The sequence below is a fragment of the Astatotilapia calliptera genome, chromosome 13, assembly GCF_964374335.1.
Source record: "Astatotilapia calliptera chromosome 13, fAstCal68.1, whole genome shotgun sequence".
Classification (NCBI taxonomy): Eukaryota; Metazoa; Chordata; class Actinopteri; order Cichliformes; family Cichlidae; genus Astatotilapia; species Astatotilapia calliptera.
Genome location: NC_137434.1, coordinates 34,024,303 through 34,040,326, shown reverse-complemented (window position 1 = coordinate 34,040,326; position 16,024 = coordinate 34,024,303). Strand labels below are relative to the sequence as shown.

Here is a 16,024-nt window from a genome sequence, read left to right as displayed (position 1 = left end):
GTGGTTTCTGAAAACTGTTGTCTTACTGGGTGGAGGTACAACTTTCCTGTTTGTGTTGCCCTCTTCATAGTTTCACTACAGCTAGGAAAGTAGCTAACCAGAGCTTGTAGATAAGTCCACTGGTTTTGCAAACTAGTTGGGCATTACACATTTTCCCTAGCAACAGGTGGTTGTCGGGGGGTCAGTGACTGGTACAAAGGCCTGTATAACTGGGGCATCATGTGGATGGGGGCTGCATGTCTACAAAACCTTAATAAGTACAGCTAAGGGACAAATGTAATTAGATTTATAAGCAGATAAACCAATGATGCAACTAAACATATAAAACTGATTATATAATACACAATATACATTGCACAACCAGAAGGTTATTTGGAGATTGCAAAAATGGACTTGGTGGAGGATGCAGTTTTAGACAAAAGATCCAGATCTAATAGACAAACAGTTAAATAAATAAAACACCAATTCAAAAAAAAAAAATCAAATAAACAAAACAGCATATGATTAGCTAATAAACAACATTATTTGACAACCAAAGAAAACAAACACAATATTTAACCCATTTAAATGAAACAACAACATTATTTCATAGACAGCACTGTCAGAAAAGAAATAAATGTGATAGAAGTCTTTTCTTTACTAGTATTGTTTTTTTTTTGAAGCTGCATTACATAGAAGCATAGAGCTGCCAGCCAGGCAAAAGAAAAATAGAGCCATATCACATTATAACGTGAAAAGTTTATTGTTCTAACAATATACTTTTCACATTTGAACAACATATTATCACATTATTACAATATAAAATTTATATAGTTATCATTTTTGTTATAACGTGATAATTATGTATGTTTTAATATGTGATATTATGTTGTTCAAATATGAGTATATACAATAAAGTTTTCATGTTATAATGTCATATAGCTCGAATTTTCTTTTGCCTGGATGGCAGCTCTACGCTTCCGTAGTGTTGACACTTATGATTTATGTTTAAAATAATATTGATTGAAGCTACGTGATTCATAATTTCGTTTTAAATTTTAATAAATATAACTATAATTTTCCAGGTGCACTTGTACCCAATGAAAAAAATCAAACATCATTCTTTTACTAATGAACTCCAAAACTGAAAAATCCCCATAAAATAAAATACGACTTTGACCCGAGTCTGTTTACATGGCAGCTGTCAGGATGACATGGAATGCTTCTGTACATCTGAACTACAATAACAGGAAGGTGAAATGCTGACAAGTCATTTTATGCTATCTCAATGTACAGTAACAAATGAGCAAAAAGATTTAAGCTGTGTTGTTTTTAGATGGAAAAAGAGTAATTACATTTCAATATAATGGGTAACAAATGTGATTTTTCTGAGCCAGAATAAGTGACGGGGCTGGACATATGGAAGATGCAAATGTTAAAATTATGTAATTTCTGGTAAACAATAGGTCAAAGTATTTTACAAATTATACATTTCTCAAGAAATCATTAGTCAAGATATGAATACCACCCTTTCAGAACTGTGATGCGTATTCACTACTTAAAAGATGTTTAATTCATGCACTCCATTTACACGCTACGTACATTTATACATTAAATTCTCATCTTGTACAATACATACATATACAGCAGTGAACATGGCGTTCATACAAAAAAGTAAAAAATATCATATATGAGAACAAACATGATGTGCGATGCTGGTATCACACATCATACATACAGCACAATCATTCAAAAATGGTCATAGCTGCAGTTAAAGGGATTTTCTTTTTAAAAAGGCAGTGTGTCAACTAGTATCAGTAAGGAATCATCAAGTGGGTCTCCCTTTGCATTTTGGTTTTTCATGGAAACACATGGCATATATCTGCTCTGTGAGCTGCTCTGAATTCTTTATCACAGTTACGGTAATGATTTCAAATCAAACACAACACATTGCAAGTGACCATGCTTTTTTTAGGTGATAAATAGATGAGTCAGTGGAACAGATCAGCAGGTAAAGTCTCGACCTCTAGCTCTCTGTGGTTGTGATAGTCGCATTGCTGTTCTGTCCAGAAACACTTCAATGACCAACTACACCATGGAGCAAATGTTCTACTATCCAGTCTTTTTGAGGTTACTGTGTTCAGCAGAGCATAGCCACCAGAGTCTCTGACACTACTAGCCCTGTGCCCAGCCTGCAGGAAAAAGTTGAAAAGCCAACTGGGTAAAAACTGCAAACACTATATCCAAAGTTTTCCTTTTGGTGGCTTGTGGGAGATCATCTGCAGTAGTGCTACTTCTTTGCCAGTTGGAAAGGATGTTGACCCTTTAAACATGAGCACAGTTTTAATAAAAATAACAGAGCAGCAGAAATATTAACATTTCGACTGAACTTATGTACTGGACATCTCTTCCCTACTTCCTGCTGCCTAAGTTCTGATTTACTCCAGCCATAAAAGTGGCTAAATAGTCAATATATGCATATATACATTTCTCCTATAGTTTTAGTACTTACAGTATAATTTTTGTCTCATTTCCTGTAAAATATCTCAAAATTAAGCTAGATTTAGCTGCTAGATTATATTTATTTCATACTTAAGTAATTTTAAGTACTGCACAATTTCCTAAGCACTTTTCCTAAGCACTTTAATTATTTGTTTCCCATAAAAGCCTGACTTGCTCCCTACTTATTGTAGAGGTCTAACTCTATGTGTATATAAATATAATTACATTGTAATTTCAAATAAAATACACGGAAATTCCTTTTAATTACAGAGGAATCATGCTGTTAGTCGCCGGGCGTATTACAGTGTTACCTAGTGTCCTGAACTTGTTTGCAAGACACTGTTGAAAACAAACATAGATTGTATTTCCTTTCTTTGTAGTTGGAACTGAAAACAGGGTTGGATCTTTGGTTTCATTCTATAATACTGGACTTACTTCTCTACAAAGGTTTGAACTTTGAGAGTGTTTAAAGAAGAGTGAAAGCGTGAAAATGTTCATTCCTGTCTGAGAAAAGTGTATAAAGTGTGTAGTGAGGGGTTTTACAGCCTTAAAACATCTATAATAATTGTAAAAAATTAAAGTTGGCTACTTCGCGGATTTCACCTATGGCGGGTTATTTTAAGAATGTAACTCCCGCGATAAACAAGGAACCACTGTATACCAAAAGATTCTGGACAATTTAATTCTCCTAACTTTGTGGGAATTGTTGGGAGATGGCTCCTTCTTGTTTCAACATGACTGCACACCAGTTTACAACGTAAGTCCTGACCTCAAGCCAATGGAACAACACTGGGATGAATTACAGCAGAGACAGTGAACTCAAATGCAAGACTGCAATGTCAGTGTCTGATCTCACACATGCACTTCTGTGTAGAATGATCACAAACTCATATAAACACACATCTTATCCTTGTGGAAAGCCTTCCCAGAAGAGTTGAAGCTGTTTAGCTGCAGAAGCTAGCAAGCATCATATTAAACCCTATGGATTAAAAATGTTGTGGCATGGGAACAACGAACTCGACCACATCTTAACACTTTTCACACACTCTTTTATTCTGGTTGCTTGTTCTCTGTACACTCGGCTGCAATTTTGCAGCTGCACGACAACAACGTCAGGACCCAGTTCTTTTGTCTTTTATGCAGAGGAGGCATGATGACCTGATTGAGCTCGAGTGTATCAGTCTCCCCCGCAGCCACACCACAAATCCCACCCGCCACAAACGGGATGTCAATCAAGGTCATATATATGTGTGTGTAGGCAGTGGAGCAAATACTTTTGGCAATTTAGTGTATATCTGCACTGAGCCCAACGTGCATTAAATATGACTCATGTCAATGCAAACACTTGATGACATAAACATTTGTAGTTCTATACAAAATATACCTTGATGCAAATACTTGTTCACAGTACTGTGTATGTAAGAGTGTAGAAAAGCTAATTTTTTGGATTGAATAATTGAATACTTTTAGAGTATACCGTTTGTTTTTTTGCTCACGCAGTTTTCCCTATTTTACTGGCAAAGGGCTACCTTTAACCTCTGTCAAACATTACAGGAAAAACAAGTGCAGCGGCTGGTTCTTTACCGTCTGTGATGATAACTATACTAATCTACATTTATAATATGTAGGACAGCATAGAATTTGAGTAAAAAATGCCACGTATTTTATTAACATACAGTTTTAAACCTCTTCAAACCTGGATTGCACTGAAGTTAATGACATAACAACAACCTCACAACATAAAACAATGCAATCCTCTAGAGCGCAGATTAAACAGGGTCTACCATTTGGATTGTGATACTCTGTAACTAATGGGTACACTTAAATTATTTTTAGTCCAAATCATTATAAATGTAAACTTAATTATGACTGTCACTGAACAAAATAAATATTTTAAATATCTGAGCACAAGTATGCATGATAAATATCAGAGCAAAAACAAGGCTAACTGGTGACTAAGTTAATTTAGGTGCAGCAAAATGACACAATGAATATTTGCTGGGAAGGATCCAACAATAATCTCTAATGGCAACCTCAAATCCAGGCAGAGCACATCACACACAAAGCTTTGTCAAAGAGCAGCATATAATGGATTCATTTCATCCGCTCACTGTTGTTAATGAGGTTAATGAGAACAGCTGTTACAAAAAGTGTTTGTGGATAATAAAAAAAAAGGATGTACATTGTCCAATAAGGTTACAGCTTTCTTCATAACAGGATGAGACTATGAGGAGATTGCAGCAGCAGCAGCCTTAAATGAGAGTGGCAATGTTTGGGGTGAATACTAGAAAAAAAACGGCACTAGGATACCGAACCCAAGGGTCATAAAACAGGAGAATTTGACAAAACTATTTAGAATGAACTAAACGTAGAGGAATAACACAAAGCAGCAACACAGAGCTGTTACTTTCCTGTTGTGCAATTGGACATTTAGTTTACAGGATCAATCTTCTTGGAATTAAAATTGTTACAAAATCTTGGTTGATGCCCTCTTTCTTGACATAAGTGTTAAAAGCACTTTGCAATACTGGATAACTTAAAAACAGTTTAACAGCACTCTACGTTTAGATCTCCTAACTGATGAACTCATCACTTTGCAAAGTTTGGTCTGGATATAATGCAATGGGCGACCTCTTCAGCTGAATAGGAACGGCAACACAGACCGGCCAAAAAACTGTGACTTAAAGGTTTATCATTCCCCACAAAACGACTGTTAAAATGACCAATTTTACAGCTTAGAGCCAGCCAGTTACAAAAACTTCAATTTACATAAATAAGGCTTATCCAAATGGTTGTTGCTGCTTTGATTTGTGTGCTGATACAGACAACTGTGGCTGATCACGTCTACAGACAAATATGAAAATAAATACATAAATAAATATCACAAAGAGGTCAAATACTTTTTCATACTGTAGCAGTATGTATGCAAGAGACAGAACAGCTATTTTCTCGATTTAATAACATAATACTTTTAGAGTACACCCTTTTTTAAACTTCTAAAAATGTTAAACTTCTGATAACATGAGTCAACTTCTGCAGGTTAATTGTCCCATACACAGCTTCTCTCTCATTTAGCTCACTTCTAAACTATATGAAACTACATGTATAATATGCAGGACAGCAGAGAATTTGATTTGAAACATACAGTTAATAAAATATATGGCAGCTGCATTGCATTCTTGCTAATGGTACTAAGATCCTACACAGCAAAAAACAAGTGAAGCAGCTTGTTCTAACAAACAGTATGGCTTGTTACATATTACAAGAGTTGTTGTTTCTGTTTTGGTGAGTGAAATTCTATTTTATTGATGTTCTTTACTTAGCACTAAAAGCCAGCACACTGCTGACACGAAATGCAGCTTCCCACCAAAACTTGCTAGGATTAGCTGATAATTTTACACTCCAAATACAGTATCCCCAGAGTCAAACCTCACGGGCTGACATCATGGTAGTTACACTCTCCTTTGTGTTTACTACATAATATGGAATTATATAGTAAACAAAATAGTATTAAATAAAACTTTTTTTATATTGTAGATTCTTCCTAATAGCCACGCTTTGCTTTGACTACTGCTTTGCTCACTCTTGGCGTTCTCTCCATGAGCTTCATGAGGTCGTCACCTGAAATGGTTTCCCAACAGTCTTGAAGGAGTTCCCAGAGATGCTGAGCACTAGTTGGTCCTTTTGCCTTCACTCTGCGCTCCATCTCATTCCAAACCATCTCCACTGGGTTTAGGTCAGGTGACTGTGGAGGCCAGGCCATCTGGTGCAGCACTCCATCACTCTCCTTATTGGTCAAATAGCTCTGACACAGCCTAGAGGTGTGTTTGGGGTCATTGTCCCTGTTAGAGAATACATGATGGGATGGCATGTCACTGCAGGATGCTGTGGTAGCCATGCGGGTTCATTGTGCCTGAATTTGGACTCATCAGACAAAAGCACAGATTTCCACTGGTCTAATGTCCATTCCTTGTGTTTCTTTCCCGAGCAGTAGAGGGGACTCTTGGTCTGCCTTTCCTGGGGCGGTCCTCATGTGAGCCAGTTTCGTCATAGTACTTGATGGTTTTTGTGACTGCAGAGTCTTAGCAATGTTCCGGACTGACTGACCTTCAGTTCTTAAAGTAATGATGGACTGTTGTTTCTCTTTACTTAACTGATTGGTTCTGTCAAATAGAGCTGTCAGCCATGCACCAACCTGACTTCTGCACAACACAACCGATGGTCCCAACCTCATAAGGAAGGCAAGAAATTCCACAAATGAACCCTGACAAGGCACACCTGTGAAGTGAAACCATTTTGGGTGACTACATCATGAAGTTCATTGAGCCAAGGGCCAAGGGTATGCAGGGCTTTCAGCGAGGCAAGGGGTGGGATCTAAAATATAAAACATATTTAGAGTTATTTATCATTTTTTCAGCTTGTATCTACTCACACTGTATCCCCTACAGTGTGAGTTGTGGTGGTCAGCATGCCTAGGAAAGCTGGAAGTGAATATGTGACACTGCAGTATAGTAGTTACTGGACAAACATGAGATTGATCTCTTATGTCTTCATGTTCTTCGGTTTAATATGAGCACAACAGTCTAAAATTCAAAGTGCACATTTAAAATAGCTTCCTGTCCCTGTGTGAACATATAGTAAAATTTAAACTAGTCTATATGCAGCGCTTGCTCTCATTATTATAGTTTTCAACACTTTGTCAGAGGAGAGTTCAACCAAGACTTTCCAAGGCTAAATTAGAAATGTTGCCAGCCCCACATCCCAGTGCAGCATGGTCTATCACAATAGAGCAAAACATAATGCAATAAGTTAAAGAGCATTATTCTCTTCACAAAATGCAAATTCAGTCACATTATCATTTTTCTTAGCCAATCATATAAAACAATGCATAGATATATAAAAAACATTACATACACACCGTCATATTTATTAAAATAAACAATATGTACAAAATTGCCATATATATTTATTTTTTCCATGTATAATAGAATAGTAATAGTAAAAAAAATAAATATCCTATGTACATCACACAAGCCATTCCAAAGTTATCGTCACTGCAAGGAAAAACAAAAGGCAAAATGTTAGTTGTTAGGTCACACAATGTTCCCCATGAAGTTAGCATGTCAGGCAAAAACACAATGCTGTGACAAACGTACTTTATTCCAACATCCAGGTACAGGTAAACCATCATCTCCCTGGAACATGTAGAGTAAAAAAGAGACAATATTAGAAGCAACAATGGACAGTATATTGAATCATTTTACAATTATATGAAAATAAAAACACATTTTGACCACCCAGCATTCTACAAGTGCAACTCATGCAGATTTTGTAGATTCCTTCAGGCCTGAAAACGACTCTATAATTACATCTAAATAGTTTAAACCTGAACAATAGCTATTCTGTGAAGAATTATAAATGTCAGCACTGAGTTTGTATCAATGCTAATGAAACAAATACAGCTGGAAGAGCGGAAGCAACCTGAGATATGTTGACATGGTACAAACAGTATTTATTTCTGCAGTTTTCATTGATGAAATTACATTTGTGTGTCCTTTCAGGATGAAATCTGGGACTACAGCTGTTGCAAGTTGTACAGAAAAACACTATCACCATAGCAACAACCATGCATATTATGGCATTTACAGACTTTTGCTACAATAAGCAGGTAAAGTCAACAGCTATTTCCCAATTCATAGGCCGCATCCTTCAGAGGACCTGGCCTTTGCGGTCTTCATGGGCCGAATTTGGACAGCTCTTGTCGTGTCGCTGTGACGTAATAGGCCTACAAATGCGGCCTCAGAAGGATGCGGCCTATGAATTGGGACATACCTAATATTTCACCGATTCCCAATTTTTTTTCCAAAAGTATGTGACAGATAAAACTTTGATGTCTCCTTCACAAAAAGGAAAACCAAGAATTTTAGGTGCCTCTATACTTAGAGATATATTTGCTTTAACACACGGGCTGCTGTGATTCAGACTGAGCCTTTTCAGTTGTCAGACTGTGAAAGGAATAATACAGGGTGGGCCATTTATATGGATACACCGTAATAACATGGGAATGGTTGGTGATATTAAAGTCCTGTTTGTGGCACATTAGTATATGTGAGGGGGCAAACTCCTCAAGATGGGTGGTGACCATGGTGGCCATTTAGAAGTCGGCCATCTTGGATACAACTTTTGTTTTTCCAATAGGAAGAGGGTCATGTGACACATCAAACTTATTGGTAATGTCACAATAAAAACAGTGGTGTGCTTGGTTTCAACGTAACTTTATTCTTTCATGAGTTATTTACAAGTTTCTCTTTGTTCACAGCCATTGACATGTCGAAGAGGTTAACACGTGAGGAGCGGATCGAAATTGTGTTGATATCTGGTGAACGCAGTAACGAGGTCATTGCAGCAGATTTCAATACAAGACACCCTACGGGACCACCCATCTCCCATGCTACAGCTAGCAAACTGCTTGCTAAGTTTCGTGAAACTGGTTCAGTGTTGTCAAAGGAGCTTGCAAAGAAAAGCGTCTGGACTTCTTTAAGTTGCTTGAAGACGTTTCACCTCTCATCCGAGAAGCTTCTTCAGTTCTAAGGTCAAATGGTGGAGAGTCCCAGATATAAACCTAGTGGGAGTGACCCCCCACAGAGGGACAAAAGGACCCCCTGATGATCCTCTAATCGCCTGAGCCAAGGTGTGAAATTGGGTGTGGGACCCAATCAGCCAGAGTTTCGGGTGTGTTCATTGTGAAACCTGGCCCCACCTTATCATGCGAATTCCTGAGGTCAGATGGCCCAGGATGTGAGTGGGCGTTAAGGCGTCTGGGAAGGGATCTCAAAACTGGATTATAGATGGCAGAGGATCCAGATGAAACCATGGTGTCCTTTGATGTAGTCTCTCTCTTCACTTGCATACCCACCACGGAGGCCGTGGAGACTGTCAGAAAACGACTACAAGAAGACAGCTCCTTGGAGGACAGGACCAACTTCACACCCGATCAAATCTGCACACTGTTAGACCTCTGCCTCACCACTACATATTTCAAGTACAACGAAGGCTTTTACAGACAAAAACATGGCTGTGCCATGGGCTCCCCCGTGTCACCTATTGTAGCCAACCTTTACATGGAGGAAGTGGAAAGGAAGGCTCTTGGCTCTTTCAAAGGAAGAGTACCCAGCCACTGGTACAGATATGTGGACGACACCTGGGTCAAAATCAAGACACAAGAAGTGGAATCCTTCACTGCGCACATTAACGCTGTGGATAAAAATATCAAGTTCACCAGGGAAGACACAAAGGACAACTGTTTGCCTTTCCTGGACTGCGCTGTGCACATTGAAGAGAACGGCAAACTCAACATCGAAGTTTACCGGAAGCCCACACACATGGACCAGTACCTCCTTTTTGAATCCCATCACCCTCTGGAACACAAACTTGGAGTAATCAGGACCCTACACCACCGGGCAGAACATGTTCCCTCTAAGCCTGAAGGAAAAAAGAAGGAACACACACATGTAAAGGAAGCACTCAAAACGTGCGGCTATCCTAAATGGGCGTTCTCAAAGTCAGCAAAGAGGCACAGAAAAGAAGACCAGACACCAGCGAGGGAGGAAAAGAAGGACAGACGCAACAACATTGTCATCCCCTATGTAGCCGGTGTATCAGAGAAACTCAGGAGAGTTTTCTCCAAGCATGACATCCCGGTGCATTTCAGACCCAGCAACACGCTCAGACACAAACTGGTTCACCCGAAAGACAAAACGCCAAAACACAGACTTAACAATGTGGTGTATGCTGTACAGTGCAGCGAGGAATGCTCAGACCTCTACATTAGATAGACCAAACAGCCACTTCACAAGCGCATGGCACAACACAGAAGAGCCACCTCCACAGGACAAGACTCAGCAGTCCATCTGCATCTTAAGGATAAAGGACACTCTTTCGAGGATGCCAATGTTCACATTTTGGACAGAGAGGACAGATGGTTTGAAAGAGGAGTGAAAGAAGCCATCTATGTCCACTGTGAGCGACCATCTTTGAACAGAGGCGGGGGTTTACGACACCAACTCTCTGCCATCTATAATCCAGTTTTGAGATCCCTTCCCTGATGCCTTAACGCCCACTCACATCCTGGGCCATCTGACCTCAGGAATTCGCATGATAAGGTGGGGCCAGGTTTCACAATGAACACACCCGAAACTCTGGCTGATTGGGTCCCACACCCAATTTCACACCTTGGCTCAGGCGATTAGAGGATCATCAGGGGGTCCTTTTGTCCCTCTGTGGGGGGTCACTCCCACTAGGTTTATATCTGGGACTCTCCACCATTTGACCTTAGAACTGAAGAAGCTTCTCGGATGAGAGGTGAAACGTCTTCAAGCAACTTAAAGAAGTCCAGACGCTTTTCTTTGCAAGCTACTTTGACTACGATGACCTGGATGACTGAGAACCTTCACAGACATATGGTTCAGTGTTGGATTTGCCAAAATGTGGATGCAAGAAAACTAATGAAGAAACATCAGTGGCTGTCCTAGCTTCATTCAGCAAGAGCCCACAGCGCAGCACTCTCCGCATGTCACGGGAGAGTGGCATTAGGCGAACGTCCCTTCGGCAGATATTAGCTACTCACAAATGGCACCCTTACAAACTCCAGCTGCTGCAGCATCTCAACGAGGATGACCCAGATCGGCGCACAGAATTTGCAGAATGGGCAAAACAAAAACTGGAACAGGACCCTCAGTTCACGCAGAAGATTTTGTTCAGTGATGAGGCAAACTTTTATGTGAATGGTGAAGTTAACAAACAAAACCACCACTATTGGTCTGACACTAACCCACATTGGATGGATCCCTCCAAGACTGTTGGACCAACAAAAGTGATGGTTTGGTGTGGTATATGGGGCACAACGATAGTGGGTCCATTCTTCATCAATGGAAGCCTCAAGGCCACTGGATATTTGAAATTGCTACATGATGATGTGTTTCCCTCTTTATGCACTGAAGCTGGCACGTTCCCTGAGTTTTTCCAGCAACATGGTGCACCACCACATTATGGGTGCCAGGTCCGAGCATTCCTAGATGAACAGTTTCCTGGAAAGTGGATTGGTGATTGTGGGCCAGTTAAATGGCCCCCAAGGACTCCCGATCTGACCCCCTTAGACTTTTATCTTTGGGGTCATCTGAAGGCAATTGTCTATGGTGTGAAGATACGAGATGTGCAGCACCTGAAACTACGGATACTGGATGCCTGTGCTGGCATTTCTCCTGCGGTGTTGCTATCAGTGTGTGAAGAGTGGGAGAAGAGGGTTGCATTGACAATCCAACACAATGGGCAGCACATTGAACACATTTTATAAGTGGTCAGAAACTTATAAATAACTCATGAAAGAATAAAGTTACGTTGAAACCAAGCACACCATTGTTTTTCTTGTGACATTACCAATAAGTTTGATGTGTCACATGGCCCTCTTCCTATTGAAAAAACAAAAGTTGTATTCAAGATGGCCGACTTCTAAATGGCCACCATGGTCACCACCCATCTTGAGGAGTTTGCCCCCTCACATATACTAATGTGCCACAAACAGGACTTTAACTCATTCACTGCCAGCCATTGGCAGTGAATGAGTTAAACCCATTGACTCATTCACTGCAATTGACGGCTATAGACGTCAATGGCAGTGAATGAGTTAATATCACCAACCATTCCCATGTTATTACGGTGTATCCATATAACTGGCTCACCCTGTAGATTTTATAATAAAGTCTAAGCCTTACCTGTGGAAAGGCAATCAAGAAGACCTAATCAGTTTGCTTTACAGATTAACAGATTCATGACTACATTAAATAAACAGATTAGCAAATCTCTTTTCTTTACTCTTTTTCACCCGTCTCCCCTCATTCACATACATGGACTTCAACTTAGTACTAGAGAATTCATGTATTTTCCCTCCAGTGAATAAATCCTTCCTCTCACTGTAGATCATGTCTACAATCATCACAGTCAGAGACAGACTCCTGCCTGCTCACCTGTCAACCTTTCCATCACCACTGCAAATAACAAGCGGCTCAGAGCCCATCACTGCTGATCTCACCCCTACCTTGAACCTATCCCTTGAATACTATCCTGTATTTAATTCAATTCAGTTCTGAACCTCATCACCAGCAGTCACCCCAAGGGACTTAGGGTTGTAAGATAGAGACCCTACAATAATAGAAAACCCCAAATATCAAACAACCCCCTTTTAGAAAGAACTTGATGACAGTGGGAAGGAAAAACTCCCTTTTAACAGGAAGAAACCTTCAGTAGAACCAGGCTCAGAGAGGGGCGGCCATCTGCCGGGATCAGTTGGGGGTGACAGGAAAGAAATAAGACACGATGGGAAAGACAGCCAGAGATTAATAAGAACTAATAATTAGATGGAGAGCGGTGTGTGAGCACATAGAGAGTGAAAAAGGTGAGATAACAAGAAACACTGAAACACTCCATGCATCATGGGAAGTAGCCTAGACCCATTGCAGTGTAAGAAAGCCCTTACTATATCCTCTGTCTCCCGAATCCAATCTGGGAGCTGGTTCCACAGAAGAGGGGTCTGAAATTTGAAGGCTTTGCCTCCCATTCTACTTTTAAATATTTTAGAAAATGAAAATTAAGCCAGGATTATATTCCATCAACAAGTCTCCTGTGTAGAGGACACACTAAATCCACATGTTTGTGGATCATAAAGAATGGATGCCTTTCTGATGCAACCCTGCCCATGTATCCGGGCTTGGAAATAGCACATGGTGGCTACTGGCCCCTGTGGCTGGTTTTCACTCCCTGTGGTAGTCTATTGCCTTGTAGATAGGGAAGAATAGTGCCCCATGCAAGAAACAGTGTAAGAAACCATGACTAAAGGCATTACTATATTTGAAAATAACACTGTGAAGGTTTTAAATCCGAGGTTGGTGTATTAGTCACAATTGTACGTGATGTTATGTTTCAAAGGTTTTTAGTCGTTATAATCACTCTTGATTATGTTATGTTGTCTCACCATATTGTAGAGGAAGCAGTGAGTTGATTACAATAAATTTAAACTATCATGCAAAAGTGCATATTGTTGTTTACAGCGATGCACTGTAGGATCCATAAAGAGGAGTGTGGTTGAGGGTAGCTAAAGGCATGCTAGTAAAGGGAAAGAAAGAGCACCATACCACAGGGCAAGGGGCATCCAGCCCGTCCAGGCCTGGCAAGCCCGGTTCACCTTTTTCCCCTTTAATGCCTCGGAAACCCTGTTTGTGAAATCAGCCATTTAAAAAAAGAGTTTTGCAGCTCGTGCAGCAGAAGAGTGTTTTCCCTCCACTGCTTAATGGCAGGAAGATCTCGATGTTTCTCCACGATGTCACTGACTTCAGTTTCCTAAACATGCAGGAAACCTGAGACTGACAGAAACCGGGCTCACTGATATGGACTTGCAAGGAAATGGTTTCTCTGATTCTAATGCAGAGGTTAATGTTCTCTAACATTTCACTAAGAGTATCTGACTGGTACAAGTAGAGCAGACCATCAGCATCTTCCCCAGTCTTTGATTGCTTTGCTTGTTCAAAACAACCAGTGCACCATGGCTGGAAGAACAGAGCCAACAGTGCTGATGGACATAATGGATAAAATAACACCAGAGAGAAATCTGACAGTAGGTATGCTATTGATTTTGATTTAGTATTAGAAGCTCTTGCCTATAGCTAGTCTATGCTGAACTGTCTAACTTTCTTTACTACAAAGCTGCAGAGGTGAAGGTGCAGGAAGAAAGTTCAGCGTGGAGTGGGAATACTTTGGTGTCTCTGTGGCTGCCTGTTTCCTGTCTGTCTGGGACCTGGAAGAAAAGTTCCTCAATCATAGCTGTGATCCAGTCTCAAGCATCTTTGCTCTCATGAATGTCTTTCTTTTTCAGTAGTATTTTATAATAATGTCACACTATTAAGCATTACTAAGGTATTAGTAATGCCTAATTTATCATTTATGTAGTATTACTGCTCCTTAGTATGCCACTTGAAAGATACAGATATATTATTATGACTATGATTATGAAAATGATTATTACCAGCAGTGATAGTTGCGCATGGTGTGATAGTGTGATATTATTATAATGTCCTACACTTCCTCCTTTGGTTTTTTGAATGGATGAGGGATTTGAGGATGTATATTGATTCTAGTCGTGTTGTCAAAATAACCTACAGCTGGACCACTGGACCAAAACCACTCTGAGGTTGATTAGAAACATTAAATGAGGCAAAAGGAAGCTGTCCAACTGAAATGTCCTGAGAGTAACTTGCTGCTTCTTCCCTTTGCCTCATGGCTAAACACAGAACTACTGACATACCAATGGACAGGGGGCATCTAATCCAGGTGCTCCTTGGTCTCCCTTATCCCCTTTGGCCCCCCTGTTGCCTTTCTTGCCCCTCTCTCCCTGCAAACAGTGTATTAAAAAGAACAAATTTAATCCTCCTTACTACACCACAGTAGAAGCAAATGCTTTTGTTTGTAAGATTTCAATAGCTGTTTTTTGACATATGCAACAGATGATATGAGAAATTTTAGCGTCATTTTGATTCACTAGTTTTCTTTGTATGATTTAGCGATCTAAATTCACTAGAGAGTGGGAGGGAGTAGAAGGAAACAGGAAAAAGTAAGCCATTGCAGTTGGTGAGCAGGTTTCCTACCAGGGCCAACATGCACACTACGAAACAGTGCACGTACAGCTTACACAGCTTGGCTCATTCACACAAGCACTTTTTTCTACTGAAGTGCTTTCTAGCTAACATTCACACACATTCTTACCCTCAAGGATGCATTAGAGAGCTTGGCGTTAGTGTCTTGCCCAGATGTAGATGTAGTAGATGATCTGCTCTAACTCCTGAACTACAGCCTACAGTGACATTTAAACTTGTCACAGTAACATGAAACTGTTGGATTTTGATGCATAGTTTATTTTCTTGCATCGTGGACAATTCCTGATAAATAATTTTGTCTTTTACGGGAAAAATCGACTAAATTTACAAACTGAAGTCTACATTTAGGTGTTAAAAAGCAATCTAACACCAGGAGGGGGAAAAGTATTTGGTTAAACTTAAAACCTGCACCATTTTTAACAAACAAACCTATCACCCTGTTAGACCAAGAATAACAGATTGATGCTTTCTCAATATTAACATATATATCAAAATAAAGAACATCAATCCATTGTCTTCATTATTTAATTGCATTATATGTGCTACTTTGGCATGCAGCTATTTCAAAATGATTACGTGACTTCATCAAGTGGATTCAGTTCAGGTCAATTCAGTTTTATGTAGCTCCAATTTAAATCAAGCTGCTTCAAGGCATTTAAGGCCTTAAAAGTCTTTACTTTGATTCTAAGGTAAAGAAGGACCTTCAGGTCAATGTTTGTGTCACCTGTGTCTGCTCCTACAGGCAGGGATTAAGAGATAAGAGTTTCATGCTGTAACTTTAAGCAGAAAATGACTTTTGCTGCGGTCTTTTTTGTTTCTGTCGTCTCATCTGGATACCATTA

The 16,024-nt window shown here is 39.8% G+C and overlaps 1 protein-coding gene across 9 annotated transcripts in view; it reads right to left on the bottom strand.

Moving 5' to 3' along the window:
* Positions 1-2,121: 2,121 nt before the first annotated feature.
* The window catches only part of LOC113035317 (collagen, type XIII, alpha 1), a 69,360-nt gene continuing 55,457 nt past the window's right edge, over positions 2,122-16,024 (bottom strand). For 8 of the 9 annotated variants that reach the window (XM_080288121.1, XM_026190811.2, XM_026190812.2 and 5 more), the window contains 3 exons: positions 14,834-14,920; positions 7,638-7,676; positions 2,122-2,302 (listed from right to left, as the gene is read on the bottom strand). In XM_080288121.1, coding sequence (XP_080144247.1) covers positions 2,270-2,302; positions 7,638-7,676; positions 14,834-14,920 — 159 coding nt within the window. In that variant the 3' untranslated portion in view covers positions 2,122-2,269. Of the gene's footprint in view, positions 2,303-7,023; positions 7,536-7,637; positions 7,677-14,833; positions 14,921-16,024 lie in introns of those variants that run through there. The other variant, XM_080288122.1, reaches the window with a different exon arrangement.